Source organism: Mus caroli, chromosome 17, assembly GCF_900094665.2.
Source record: "Mus caroli chromosome 17, CAROLI_EIJ_v1.1, whole genome shotgun sequence".
NCBI classification, from domain to species: domain Eukaryota; kingdom Metazoa; phylum Chordata; class Mammalia; order Rodentia; family Muridae; genus Mus; species Mus caroli.
In genome coordinates, this window is record NC_034586.1 from 24,735,568 (window position 1) to 24,750,201 (window position 14,634).

General features: G+C 49.3%; 1 protein-coding gene across 1 annotated transcript in view; it reads left to right on the forward strand.

Annotated features, from left to right (window-relative positions):
* Window positions 1–14,634, forward strand: part of Pnpla1 (patatin like phospholipase domain containing 1) — a 34,643-nt gene that overhangs the window by 17,195 nt on the left and 2,814 nt on the right. The window contains exons 2-9 of the mRNA XM_021149477.1: window positions 1,930–2,162; window positions 2,505–2,570; window positions 3,596–3,805; window positions 4,668–4,728; window positions 7,832–8,524; window positions 10,582–10,666; window positions 12,465–12,587; window positions 13,727–13,826. Of these exons, the coding sequence (XP_021005136.1) occupies window positions 1,930–2,162; window positions 2,505–2,570; window positions 3,596–3,805; window positions 4,668–4,728; window positions 7,832–8,524; window positions 10,582–10,666; window positions 12,465–12,587; window positions 13,727–13,826 (1,571 nt within the window). The remainder of the gene's footprint in view (window positions 1–1,929; window positions 2,163–2,504; window positions 2,571–3,595; window positions 3,806–4,667; window positions 4,729–7,831; window positions 8,525–10,581; window positions 10,667–12,464; window positions 12,588–13,726; window positions 13,827–14,634) is intronic.

Genomic DNA, 14,634 nt, shown 5'->3' on the forward strand with positions numbered 1-14,634 from the left:
GGTTTTTCGAGACAGGGTTTCTCTGTGTAGCCCTGGCTGTCCTGGCACTCACTTTGTAGACCAGGCTGGCCTCGAACTCAGAAATCTGCCTGCCTCTGCTTCCCGAGTGCTGGGATATTAAAGGCATGTGCCACTACGCCCGGCAACAAAGGTTTTTGAATGGCTCACCCGATGGCATACATATGTCATCCCAGCACTAGGAAACTGGCAGAAGGGAGATTAAGAGTCCAAGGTTGTTCTTGGCTACATAGTGAGTCTGAGGTCAGCCTCCGTTACAGGAAACCAGTTCCCAGAAGCGCATACCTCCATGGTAATCTGTCTTCTGAGTGACCTGAGACCTTGGTGGCCACTTGCCAGGTTGTTTTCTAACCTGCCAGCTGGTCACCACCCTCCCTAGAGGGAAGGTGCTGAGTGCACAAGTCTGCACATGGCAAGGCTGACACTGCCAGGCTTGCTACTCCCAGGAAGGAGAATGAGCAGTCCATGTTCGGAGCAAAGCCTGGGGTCCCTATAGTGTAAGGCAACTGTGATCTGGGTGTGGGTGAGGGGTGGCTTGGCATCAGAAAAAGAAACGAGACAACAGCAAACCAACATTGCCTGACTGTGTGACCTCAGGCAAGACGCTTTTCCCTGCCTCAGTTTCCCTACCTGTCCAACTCCACTCTAGCATTAGCAGTCTCTAGGATTAGACCAGTAATGTATAATCCATGAACTATAAAATGCAATAGGAATAAGCTATCCTTTTGTCTCTAAATTGCTGTGTGTGACTCTGGGCAAATCAGTTGCCTTCTCTGTGTGTCTGCCGCCAGGCACTAGAATGAACGCCAGACTCTCCAAGCTGGAAAGACTCCGCCCTTCCCACCCGCCCACAGAGCTGGTGGATAAGCTCTCTGACAGGGGTGCTTACGCAACATCTGCTCTGCTGCCTCCCACGGCAGAGAGCTCATGACTACACAAGTCCCTAGTACATATGCATGACGCTAACTTTAAACAAATTTTTCCAAATGAGATAGTTGTTTAAGGGCTGGCTGTGTAGCTCAGTGGTCAAGCATCAAACGTATGCAAATATGTGCAGATCCCCTAGTTCAATCGCTGGCACCAAGAGAAAACAGTATTTGTGGGACTGGAGAGGTGACTTAGTCATTAAGGGCATTTGCTGCTCTTGTAGAGGGCTTAAGTTCAGTTCCCACTGGCCATGTCATATAGCTCCAGGTCCACGGGATCCTACAACCCTGACTAGCATCTGTGGGCACACACACACTTGTGTACATACATACACATGAATAAAAATAAAATGTAAAAATCAGGTTTTGAGATTAGAGTTAAGCTAAGTGGATAGAGTTCTTCCCAGCATGCATGCAGCCTTGTGCTCTCTCCTTGGCACCACATAAACCAAGCATAGGTCATGCCTGTAACCCTGGCTCTATTGAGGAAGAGATGGTAGAATCGGAGTTCCAGGTCATCCTTGGCTACGTTGTGAGGGTGCAGTCTGCCAAGGGTATGTGGCCTCTAAGCAAGTGCCCTTGTCACTTGGTAAAAGATTTCCAACTGCATCTGTGTTCGTGTAGGACCCTCATAATGACAGCTTGGTGGCAGACCTCAGGTGCAGGGACAAGAAGCTGCCAGAGCTGTTTTGCAGGAAGAAAATATCTTTCTAGTCGCTGACAATTCCTGATGGGTGGCTACGCATGGTCAAGAAGCAGGACACCTGGGTCCCATGCTGGTGCCCGTGTCTCCTAGCTGTAGGGCATCTGGGACTTTCTCCTTTATGGTCTGGCTCTGTTCTGTTCCTGAGGCCCCCCAGCTTCAGGGTCCTCCTCCTCGCTGTCAACGGCTGCAAATGGTTAACATCACTGAGCCCCAGGGGCCCCTTCCCCATGGTCCTGAGCAGTTGCTGAGGGTGCATCTCCCACTCTGCTCCCTCCACAGAGAAGTACCTCCGAGTGCTGAATATGGGCCTGGCGGAGGTGAAGAAGTTCTTCCTGGGACCTCTGTCTCCGTCCTGCAAGATGGTACAGATGATGCGACAGTTTTTGTACGATGTGCTACCGGAAGACTCCTACAAGTTCGCCACCGGGAAGCTGCATGTGAGCCTCACCCGAGTCACGGACGGAGAGAACGTCGTGGTTTCCGAGTACCGATCCAAGGAAGAGCTCATCGAGGCAAGGCCCTGGTTGGAGCGCCCCCACCTGGGAGAACAGGGGCAGCTCAGTCCAGCCCACTCCCCAGCCTCCTCCCTTCTTCCCTTTTTTGCCTGCCTGGCCCTTCCCTTCCTTCGTGCCCATGGCTCTGCCAGGAGCAGTTCTACAAGAGGAGACTAGATTAGTCTACTAGGTGGTCCGGTAGATTACCAAGGACCCAACTAGGGATCAGGATGGGAAGTGAGTTTCAGGCTGTTTCCCATGCCAGTACCCATCCTTTAAAATTAATGGAGAATTGGTAGGGGTCAAGGGTCATTGGCACCCACCCCAGGGCCTTAGCATCTCAGCCCCGTCTCTCCTCAGGCCCTGTATTGCAGCTGCTTTGTTCCTGTCTACTGTGGCTTCATCCCCCCAACGTATAGGGGAGAGGTGAGTGACTGGGTGAGCTGAGACCCTGGGGCACCTTAAAGTGAGGATCATTTACTACCCAGAATTCCTAGCTTTTTCAGGGCTGCTTTCTCTAGTTGGTCCAAGACCTCTCTAGATCCACCAACCCTGTACTGAACCCAGCAAGACAAAGTTCCAAGGTTGCCAGGTTCTCCCAGAATTCAGCGTGCAGAATGCAGACCCCAGAACACAGGGCCCTGAGAGCCTGACTGAGGAGACCCCCTGGGGCTATCTAGGTCAGTGGTCACAGGCTTTTTTGTGCCCATGGGTGACTCAGAGGCATTCTAAGACAAGGAGGACTCTGCTTTAACAGATCTGGACAGACCAAGATTCTGCATCTCTGACTGGCTTTAGGGTACCCTGTGACTGGTCTCCTGGCTGCAGTCTGAGTGGTGGGGAGGTAACTGAGTGGTCCAGACATTTTATGGGACTCCTGGGATAAGAGTACTGGTCATCAGCTGGGCGTGGTGGCACACGCCTTTAATCCCAGCACTCGGGAGGCAGAGGCAGGCGGATTTCTGAGTTCAAGGCCAGCCTGGTCTACAAAGTGAGTTCCAGGACAGCCAGGGCTATACAGAGAAACCCTGTCTCGAAAAACCAAAAAAAAAAAAAAAAAAAAAGAGAGTACTGGTCATCTTTTGTTCTATTCATAAGTAAGGAACCCAACAGAAGCCCCACCCCACCCCCAACTCCAAATGAAAGGGGTTAGAGATGGCTGTACTGTGAGGTTGTAGAAGGGACCTTGGTCTCTTGAGTCATTCAGAGGAGGGACCCCATACAGAGACCAGTTATCAGCAAGATTCTCTAAGGGAGAAGAGTCCAGGGCCCAGAGCATTAGACTTGGGAGTTCCAAGGCCCTGAGAGATGCAGCAAGTGGCCATGCCCACACCACCCACCATTTATCTTAGGGACCTCAGCCTCAAGGCTGGTTGCAAAAGGTGTCTCTTCCATGGCCCCAGCTCCCCTGTGTCTTCTCTGGCTGAACGTCTCTCTTCTCTTCCCTGCAGAGATACATCGACGGTGGCTTCACAAGCATGCAGCCCTGTGCCTTCTGGACAGACTCCATCACCATCTCCACCTTCAGCAGCCAGCAGGACATCTGTCCGAGAGACTGCCCCACCATCTTCCATGACTTCCGAATGTTCAACTTCTCCTTCCAGTTTTCTCTGGAGAATATCACCCGCATGACACATGCGCTGTTCCCCCCGGACCTGGTGGTGAGAGACAGGGCCGATGGGGTGGGATGCAGAACAGATGGATCCCTCCTCTTGTGCCTCTCCCCTCAGAGGGCCCAGGGTTTTGCCATGTTTAAAGGATTGCTAAAAACAATCAGGGCTAAAGATGTTGCTCAGTTGGTAGAATGCTTGCCTAGCACACATGAAGCCCTGGGTTCGATTCCCCAGCACCACACAGACTGAAGACAGTCGAGTGCTGTAATCCCAGTATTGGGGAGGTGGAGGCAGGAGGTCCAGGAGTTCAAGGTCATCCTTAGCTCCACAGGGAGTTTGAGGTTAGCCTGGGCTACATGCCATCCTATCTCCAAACAAAATCACACAGCAGAATAAGCGGTCAGCAAAGACTTAAATGTTTCCAGTTTGCCCCCCCCCCCTCAGAGAAAGCTCTGTGGACATGGCTCTCACACACCCATCCCAATGACATCTGCAAAGACACTGTCACTGTCCCCATTTGACAGATGAAGAAAGTGAGGCTGTGGGTAGTTACAGCTTCACAGCCAATGAAGAGTAGTGCTGGGGAAACACCAAGCTCTGTCCTTCTTAGGACCCAGATGTGTGGTCTCTGGTTCCCCAGAAACTCCCACCAACTCCCACAGTGGAGGCTGGTGATGCTCTGGGAACAGGTGACCAGCACGCTGACACGCCCACCCCTGCTGTGTTAGCAATTGCTTCCCAGCCTCCTGGGCAGATGGTGGGGGATGGGAGGTATAGCCCAGGCAGGGCTTGCTGATGTGGTCCTGGGTAGGGAGGATATGGGGAGTGTCTATTTATAGAGTGTCTATGGTGGGACGCTGGCTCTCTTGGTGGCTGCAGCATCCGTTTATATTCCTCTGTTAACATTTAGATCCTGCAGGAATATTACTATCGGGGATACAATGATGCTGTCTCATACCTGCGGAGGCTGAGTGAGTACCTGGAGCCTAGGGGCGGGGCAAGGAGTGTGGCAGGGGTGGGAATATTAATCTGGGTAGAGGACAGTGTCCCAAAGCTGTAGCTAAGAAAGCTGGACAGAAGGACAGAGACCTAGCAGCCCACACTGCCCAAGACCGTGAAAAAAATATATAAAATATGTTTTAGTCTTTTGAGACAGGGTTTTTCTGTGTAGCCTGGCTGTCTTAGAACTCACTCTGTAGACCAGGCTGGCCTTGAACTCCGAGATCTGCCTGCCTCTGCCTCCCGAGTGCTGGGACTAAAGGCGTGTGCCACCACCACTGACCAGCTTAAAATATTTCTTTCTTTCTTTCTTTCTTTCTTTCTTTCTTTCTTTCTTTCTTTTTTATTATATGGAAGTACACTGTAGCTGTCTTCAGACACACCAGAAGAGGGAGTCAGATCTCATTACAGATGGTTGTGAGCCACCATGTGGTTGCTGGGATTTGAACTCTGGACCTTCGGAAGAGCAGTCTCGGGTGCTCTTACCCACTGAGCCATCTCACCAGCCCTAGAATATTTCTAAACACATATTTATGACATTAAAAGCAAAAAGGTTGGAGCGCTTAGTTGGTAGAGCCCTTGCCTGGCATGCACAAAACCCTGGTTCAGTCTTCAACACCGCATCAGACAAGGGTGGTGCAAGAATTAATGCTTGCCACTCAGGTAAAGGCTAGAGGGCCAGGCGTTCAAGGTCATCCTTAGCTGTGTAGCTGCTTCTAGGCCAGCCTGAGCTGCTCTGGACCTAGCCTGGAGTAGTTATATTTGAGTGATTTACAGATCAACGTCCTTTATTAGTCTGGGAAGGGGTCAGACCCATTTCCTCCTGCCTTTATCAGACGAATATCATCAGCACAGAGGCTAATGCTTGCAAACTCCATGAAGGTCTGGCAATCATCTTTATGGAGAGAGATCAAAGACCTGCCTATACTTAGGGTTAACTACGTAGAGTGTGGTTTCAGACTGAGGGAATTCCAGGGCCAGGGGTGCTTACCGAATGCCGGCCCAGCCTTTCTCTGCACGGTCACACAATCTTCGGAGTAGATGTATAATATTCTATCACAGTTATACAGAACACTCGGCTTCTGGCCTTTGAGTTCCAAGCATCCCTTATTCTGATATGGCTACACATCTCTGTGACTTTAAAATAATACTTTAGGGCTGGAGAGATGGCTTGGCGGTTAAGAGCACTGACTGCTCTTCCAGAGGTCATGAGTTCAATTCGCAGCAACCACATGGTGGCTCACAACCATCTGTAATGAGATCAGATGCCCTCTTCTGGTATGTCTGAAGATAGGTGCAGTATACTTACATATAATAAATAAATAAATCTTTAAAAAATAATAAAATAAAATAATACTTTAGGGAAAGAAATACTTGGGGACAAAAGTAAGGGTTGAATGATATTTTCTTACTAAGATATATATATATATATTATATATATATACACATACATAATACATACATATATATGTGTGTGTGTCTTCATATATATACATATATATATATTTTTTTTTTAAATTTACTTCCTGACTTTTCCAGCTTCCTTAGCCTCTCTCTTTACTTTCTCCTGGGTCCTGACTCCTCCTGTCCAGGCATCGAGAGACTTGGAAAACAGAATGATGGGGAGAGGGAGGGACGGTGGAGACAGGGACAGAGATTGACAACTGCTTGGCTTCCAGAGACAAGTGGGGCTCTCAGCCGCACCCCTAAGCTGTGTGCGCTTGGGAGAAAATCACTTCTGCTCGCAGAGACTTATCTCCATTTTGTAAAGAAGGGTTTGCTCCTGAGCTCCTGACACCTTTGGGGTGGCCAGTAATGAACCTCCTGGGGTCTAGCTTCCGTATTTGTAAAGGAGGGCAATGGTAGAGACTATCTCAGGGAGTTTTACTGTGAGGTCCCAGAGCCTGGAGGATGAGGGGGTTGGTGGGTCAATATTCTTTGGCCACTAGCTTGGAAGCCCTCAATCTTCCAGGGTGACGGTGTTTGTGAGGAACTTGAGGTTGGGAAAATGTTATAATTTGATACGTAAATTTTGGAGGCGACTCTGTTTCCCCAGCCAGGCACACACACCCCCTCTGCATGTGGGACACAGCTTAACTACACCCTCCGATTCCTGTCTCAATGCAAAGGAAGCCCAGGTTCTTCCCGGGCTCCTTGTGATGCTCGCGTCGTCCGCCAGGTGGCGCGAGCTCGTTGGCGCCAGCTCACGTGCACGAGTCCCTCCCTCCCGCCAGGCTTCTTGGATTTTTCTACTGGCACAGGTTCAGGAGCTACTGGTACCCAGAGCCATACTATCGGTTCCCACTTGCCACTTGAAAGCAGTTAGAATGCTCTCTGCTTGGTTGGGGGGGGCACTCATCACACACAGGATGAAGCCGCCCTGGACCCCTCAATCTCATCCTCACCCCGTCTCTCCTCCCTCTGCAAAAGCTCTCATCCACCCAGCTAAGCTACTCCTACAGCTAGGAAGCCGCTAGCCCCGCCTGCCTCCCTGGTGTGGGAAAGGGGAGGCTGACGATGCCAGTCTGCTCCCAGCTGTGCCCAGCAGGCCTCGCCCGCACTCCTTCCAACAAGGTCCTCCCATACATGCGTAATCTATCATCTGGGTCTTTCTGCAGAGGCTGGGACCGGGACTCGATTAGAGTACTTACCTAGCATGCACGAAGACCTGTGTTTAATTTCCAGTACTTCATAAACCCGGCAGGGTAGTGCATGTGGTAATCCTAGCACTGGGAATGTGGGGGAGGGGTGGGATCAGGAGGAATAGAAATTCAAGGTCATCCTTGGCTATATAGTAAATTTGAGGCCAGGCTAGCCTGGGCTACATGAGATCTTGTCTGAAAAAACAAAAAACAAAAACGGAGCTCCTGGAGTTTCTTTATGGTCCCCCCAACCTCCACCAACACCCCTCACACCTACAATCTGATCTCTGTCCTTACAATCTTCTTGCCTAGCTCCCAAGTTCTGGGGCCACGCTGTGCCCATCATGTATCATATTTATGTAGATTTTGCAGACATACCCATACTACGCTACGTGCCCATCAGATCTGATGCGCTGTGGTTTGTTTCTCTTAGATGCAGCGTACCTTGACTCTCCCAGCAAGAGAGTGATTTTCCCGAGGGTTGAAGTATACTGCCAGATAGAGGTCGCCCTTGGCCATGAGCCCCCACCTCCGAGTCTGCAGAACCTGCCAGCACCGAGGAGAAGCCCAGAAGACTCCTCACAAACCCATGTACAGGGGTCTCCCAAAAAGGACAGAAAGGACAGCCATTCCTCAGCCGCCCCCTCAGTGCAGACACCTGAATCTGGGTGCAAGGGGTCTGTGGATTCACCCGTGTCACTACGGGTCTCTACATCCAAGCAACCATCCGTATCGCCATTATCCCCAGCCCAGCCGGTCCCAGTAATAAGGCCCACTGGCCCCAGTGACAGTTGCCCAATAAATGTTCAAACTCCAAACCCGGAGCGAGGAGTGAAGGGTGCCCTGGACTCTGCCACAGAACGAGGAGTGAAGGATGCTCTGGCCTCTGCCACCGACGAACAGAGCACAACCACCTTGCCACCTGTGTTGCTCCCAGCTACAGACTCACGAGGCTTAAAGACTGGATCCTCTGTGCCTATTGGGTCACCCGAGTCCCCTAGACTGCTGCGCAGATCTTCCCAGGGAGCCACACCAGCCAGGGCAACACTTGGACTTCCGCCCCTAAGTCCTTCAACACCACCTGCCCGGCCACCTGTGGAGGACCTAGGCCCAGAACGACCCCCAGGTATGACCCTCCCTGCTCTGGCGGAACCAAGAAACATCAGTTCTGAGGGTGAGATTAGCCATCTATCTGAGCAGCCTCCGCAGGGGATACTGACTCCTGTCTGTGTCTTTGCGCCTTGAAGCTCAGCCCCTCCCTCTGGCAGCAAAAACCACCACCGAGAGGCTGGCGAGACGGCGCAGGGGTTAAGAGCTATTATTGCTGTTCTCTTAGAGGACCAGAGTTCATTTTGGTGGCCAGGCCAGGACACTGGGTGGCTCAAAAGCATGTCTGTCCCCTCTTCTGGATCCCATGGGCACCTACTCTTGCACACACCTCCCATTTACACAACTTAAAAAAAAAAACCCACTAAATCTTAAATAAAATAAAATGGAATTTAATATATTGATATTAAAGGCTTATAATAGAGCCTTTTATATTTATAACTCATACAATTTATACAAAATTTTAACCAATAAAAATAAACTCATGAGAACCAGAGTTTTATCCCCAGAACCCACATAAAAGCTTGGTACAGCGGCCCATGTCTGTAACTCTGGCGCTGAGGACAGGAAGACAGGCAGATCTCTGGAGCTTGATGACTGATGAGCCTTAAAAAAATATTTTTAATTAAATATATAATTCCAGCACTTGTGAGGCAGGGGCAAGCAGATCTCTTTAGAGTAAGGCCACCCTGATATATAGAGCAAGTTACAGAACAATCGAGGTACGCAGAGAAACCCTGTCTTGAAAAAAAACCAAAAAACCAAAAACCAAAACCCAAATCAGTTGAGGACTACACCCAGTATCCATCTTTGACTCCATTTGAACACTCACTCGAGATATACACGCTGGTCCTAATAATAATCTTCATTCCAAGGTGGTTTACTCCCTTGCGTTGGTGGGTGTTCAGGCCCCGCCCTCTGACGTCACCACGGGGCGGGAACAGCGGCGTCTGCCCACAGCAGCTGCAGCCTTCAGTCTGCATCAGATCCACTGATGTGATAACTTGACTCTTAAATACGAGGAGGAGAGAGCATTCTTTGCTGGTTTTATTGCTTCCTTGCTTGTTTGCTTATTATTTCAAAATAATCTCATTCTTTGAAATATTCGTACATGCCTACATCCAGACGTGTGTTTTGAATTTTGATTTGTTGGGGATAGTGAGATTCCTCCCACAGCTCATACAATTTTTTAAAAAATCACAATGGTTTAAAAAAAATTATGGCCGGGCGGTGGTGGCCCACGCCTTTAATCCCAGCACTTGGGAGGCAGAGGCAGGCGGATTTCTGAGTTCGAGGCTAGCCTGGTCTACAAAGTGAGTTCCAGGACAGCCAGGGCTACACAGAGAAACCCTGTCTCGAAAAACCAAAAATAAATAAATAAATAAATAAATAATAATAAAAATTATGTTTGCTGGATGCGCTGGCCCCTGCCTTTAGTCGTAGCACTTTTGAGGCAAAAGCAAGCAGATCTCGAAGTTCATGGCCAGCCTAGTGTTCACAAGCTAGATCAGGATCCAGGACAGCCAAGGCTATGTAGAGAGATCCTGTCTGGAAAAAAAAAAGGTTCTGTTTACTGAGTTCGTGTGCATGTTTCTGTGCCTTGCTCACATCCATACCTGGTACCAAAGATGTCAGAAGAGGGCGCTGAATCCCCTGGAGTTACAGTTACAGGCAGGTGGATCTCAGAGTTTGAGGCCAGCCGGGACTATATAGAGTGCGTTCGTTCCAGGATAGCCAAAGCTACACAGAGAAACCCAGCCTCGAAGAACTGGAAAAAGAAAAAGAAACCAAATAAATAAAATAAAATAAAATAAAATAAAATAAAATAAAATTCCTTTAACAAGAGCATCTCACTATTGGGTCCTGGATAGTCGGCCTCTCACTATGTAAACCAGGCGAGCCTCAAACTCTGAAATCCACCTGCTTCTGACTCCCGAGTACTGGGAGTAAAGGGGTGCTGAGCCACGACAACTGGCATCCTTGCCGTTCGCTCTCAGACACACTCACTATTGTTATTTCCAAAATGACCCAGTCAGTACCCACTCCCTGCTCTTTTAACTCCGGTGTTCCCTCCAGCTACAGGGTCTCCCGCCTCATCACAGCTGACAGGCTCGGCAGCACCGGGTACCAGGAAGGAAGCCCCCCACAAGCCTCTGCTGGTGTAAGTTTCTCTTTCCTCAGGACTGTTCTCTCCTTTGCTCAGAGGAGGGGCCCCAGCTAAGTGAGGTTTCTGCGCTTTTGGCTGTTTGGGTATCACCTAGTCTGTGGGGCAGCAGCTCACGCTCCGTGCCCTCTTCTCTCTCCCGCAGTGGGACGCTAAGTGGGTAAACCTGTCCATGGGGCGATACCACCCCTCTCCCCCACTCCAGCACACACTGGGTACAACCTGTTCTAGGACATTGGGAGCATGTGCACTCCAGGTCCCGGGTCTTATTTTGGGTGAAGCCACAATTGGGATGGTCTAACAGGTGCAGCATCCTAGCCTTGGGTAGCCTCTAACGGTAGAAAAGGACTCTCAAAAGTCTCTGTTGGAGCTGCCATGGAGGTACGTGGCTTTAGCCCCTAGCACTATAACCTTGAAGTGAATGAAAAGGAGAGAGTGGGCTGAGCAGGGGCAAGCATGGTTCGATTCTCTCTGCTCCTGATTGTGGGTGTAAAGAGACCAGCTGTTGCAAGTTCCTGCAGCCTTCACTTCCTATCAGCAACTGACAGTTGCCTGGATTTGTGAACCAAATACACCCTTAAGTGACTTTGTCAGAGTGTTTGACCACAACAACAAAAACCAAACCAAAAGAGTATGCCTCAGTTGTCTGGGTTGTGGAATGCACACGCTCCATCATTATCTCTACAGCCGTGACACTGGACTGCAGATCTGTAGTTCTTCAAGGTATCTGAAAACTACATTTCCCAGGCTCCCTTGCTGGTTGGATAACAGTTGGATTGGCCAATGAAAGATCAGTAAGGGGGTCATGCATCTGTCAACCCCGCCCCCCCCCCAACGCTTTTTTAGAAAAGCGGGGTTGAAACATTGTGTTCTTTAATTTTATTGTTGGATGTGGGTCTCATTGCACAGCCCGGGCTGGCCTGAGCGAGCAATCCTGTCTCTGCCTTCCGAGTTCAGAGATTATAGGTGTGTGCCATCATGTTCTCAGGCATTTTTCCATAGACACTTGTATTTGCTTCACACCAATCTTATTAGGATGGATCTGATCTCCCCCCACCCTGTTATGAAATTTTATCTACAACTGAGGGTGTGTACAGAGGTGGCTCAGTGGTTAGGAACACAAACTGTTCTTACAGAAGCACTTGATCCAAGTTCGGTTCCCAGCACGCACGTTGGGCAGCCCACCATGGCCTATAGCTCTAACTCCAGAGGCTCTGACATCTGCTTTTGGTCTCTGTGAATGTGTCCTACATGTAGACACACTTACACATAAATAAAAAATCCTGGGGATGAAGAGATGGCTCAGAGGTTAAGAGCACTGACTACTCTTCCAGAGGTCCTGAGTTCAATTCCCAGCAACCACATGGCAGCTCACAACCACCTGTAATGGGATCTGATGCCCTCTTCTGGTGTGTCTGAAGACAGCTACAGTGTACTTATGTATAATAATAAACAAATAAATTTTTAAAAATACAAATAAAAATAAATTTTATAAAAATTAAAAAAACTTAAAAAAAACTTTGACTGTTTAAGATAAAATACGTAAAGCATATGCATTAAGTTTGTGTGATTTTTAACCTCTTTGCGACTACATTTAGTAGGCGTAAGTTTGGGCTTTGTTTGTCTCCTTGGTCTGGTTATTGCCCAGATAAACAGTGAATAGTAATCAGATGTGTTTCTGGGGACATCGACCTTGGCCAGGGCCACTGGGTCTGCTGAGCTAGAATAGGACTCGGATGGTGGCAGACACTGTTCAGGCTGCTGTAACAAGCACCTCCTTTGTCTCTTTGCCCAGGGAGGGTCCTGGTGAGGATTCAAACACCGCAAAAACGATGTTCAAGAGGAAACAGAAGACCAATGCCACCAGAGAGTGCTTCCACAGAAATGCCCAGTCCAAGAAGCCGGCGAGCAAACTGAAGTAAGGGAAAGAGGGCTCTGCCAGGAGAGCTCAGCGCTCACAGTTAGAACATCTGGGCTCTGAGTCTCCATTTTCCCACCTGCAAAAGCAGGGGCGACCCGGCTCATAAGCCTGTGAGTGTGCAGTGCAGGCCACCCTGTGAATGGGACCCTTCAGAAGCCATCAGGTGTCGGGGTAGATGGATCCTGGAGGTTTGCCAGCTACTTCTCAACTGTGTGTTGTGCTGTGTTGTTTTGAGCAGAGTAGCCCTGACTGTCCCAGAACTCATCATGTAGACCAGGCTAGCCTCAAAGTCACTGGGCAGCTAAAGCTAACTTGGAGCTTTTGATCTCCTTCTGCTGCCAACTCTCCTGTCCTGGACTTATAAACAGGTGACATCCTGGAATTATAAACAGGTGACACCCTATCTAGCTTATGCCATTCTTTGGCCAGCAGACACCTTACTCGGACAAACAGGAAGTTGCTTTTGACCGTCCTTAAGTTCATTTGGTAGAAATTTCTTTAAACATTATTTATTTATTTATTATATGTAAGTACACTGTAGCTGTCTTCAGACACTCCAGAAGATAGCATCAGATTGCGTTATGGATGGTTGTGAGCCACCATGGGGTTGCTGGGATTTGAACTCAGGACCTTTGGAAGAGCAGTCGGTGCTCTTAACCACTGAGCCAGCTCACCAGCCCCGTCTTTAAACATTTTTGACGTTTATTTACTTACTGATTGTGCCCGTGTGTGCTGGAGAGGTCAAAGGACAGATTTTCTGGAGTCGGCTTTGTCTCGTGGGTCCCAAGGCCTGACCTCAGACGGGCAGAATTGGAGGCATGCACTGAACACCCCTCTTGGGTTCTCCAACTTGTGAGTAGATGCTGGGACCCTCCTGCTGGCTCACAATTGCCTGTGTAGAGTCTCATGTCACAGATAAGTCTAGGAACCTGCCTGTGTTTGGAGGGTCAAGGTTCAAGGCTCCCTCTGTCTAAATGCCAAGAGTACTTCTATGGTGGGCTCTGTAGGACCTTGTAATTTCTCACAGAGGGCAAGGGGCTCCCCTGGGGTCACACAGCAGGTGAAGGTTAGGCTTGGGACTCTAATGGCTTTTCTTATTTGCCCTCACGAATGTGTCCTTGGCTTCTCCAATCCAGGTCTGCACCTTGTCCACTTAACTTTCCTGTACTCCCCAAGACAGTTTGGGTCACGTACAAACCTCATCCCAGCCGGATCCAAGAATACAGCTACCCCGAGGTATGGACCTCCCCGGATGTCACCCAAGAGTGACTCTGCCTCTCCTGTCTCAGGAGGATGTAGCAACCCTGAGCGTATGGCTTCATTTCTGCCCTTCCCTCCCTTTCTGGCACAGCCATGGTCAGCTCCAGCCCGTTGTGTGGACAGCGGAGAGCTGCGTGTGGTGGTGCACACCTTTAGTCCCAGCATTTGGGGAAGGAGAAGCAGGTGGATCTCTGTGAGTTCAAAGCCAGCCAACACTACATTATGAGAGCTTATGTCAAAAACTCCAAAATGGGGGGCTGGTGAGCTGGCTCAGTGGTTAAGAGTGCCGACTGCTCTTCCAAAGGTCCTGAGTTCAAATCCCAGCAACCACATGGTGGCTCACAACCATCTGTAATGAAATCTGATGCCCTCTTCTGGTGTGTCTGAAGACAACTACAGTGTACTTACATATAATAAATAAATAAATCTTTTAAAAATAATAATAATTGTATGGTTGGGAGTCACCACAACACAAGGAACTGTATTAAAGAGTCGCAGGGTTAGGAAGGGTGAGAATCGCTAGTTAAGATACTATCCAGCTGGGCAGTGGTGGTGCACACCTTCATTTCCATCATCATTCAGGGACAGAAGCGGGCATTTCCTTGAATTTAAGGCCAGCCTGGTATAAAGAATAAGTTCTAGGATGGACCAGGCCACACAGAGAAATCCTGCCTTAAAAATAAAAAACAACAGCACTCGGGAGGCAGAGGCAGGCAGATTTCTGAGTTTGAGGCCAGCCTGGTCTACAGAGTGAGTTCCAGGACAGCCAGGGCTATACAGAGAA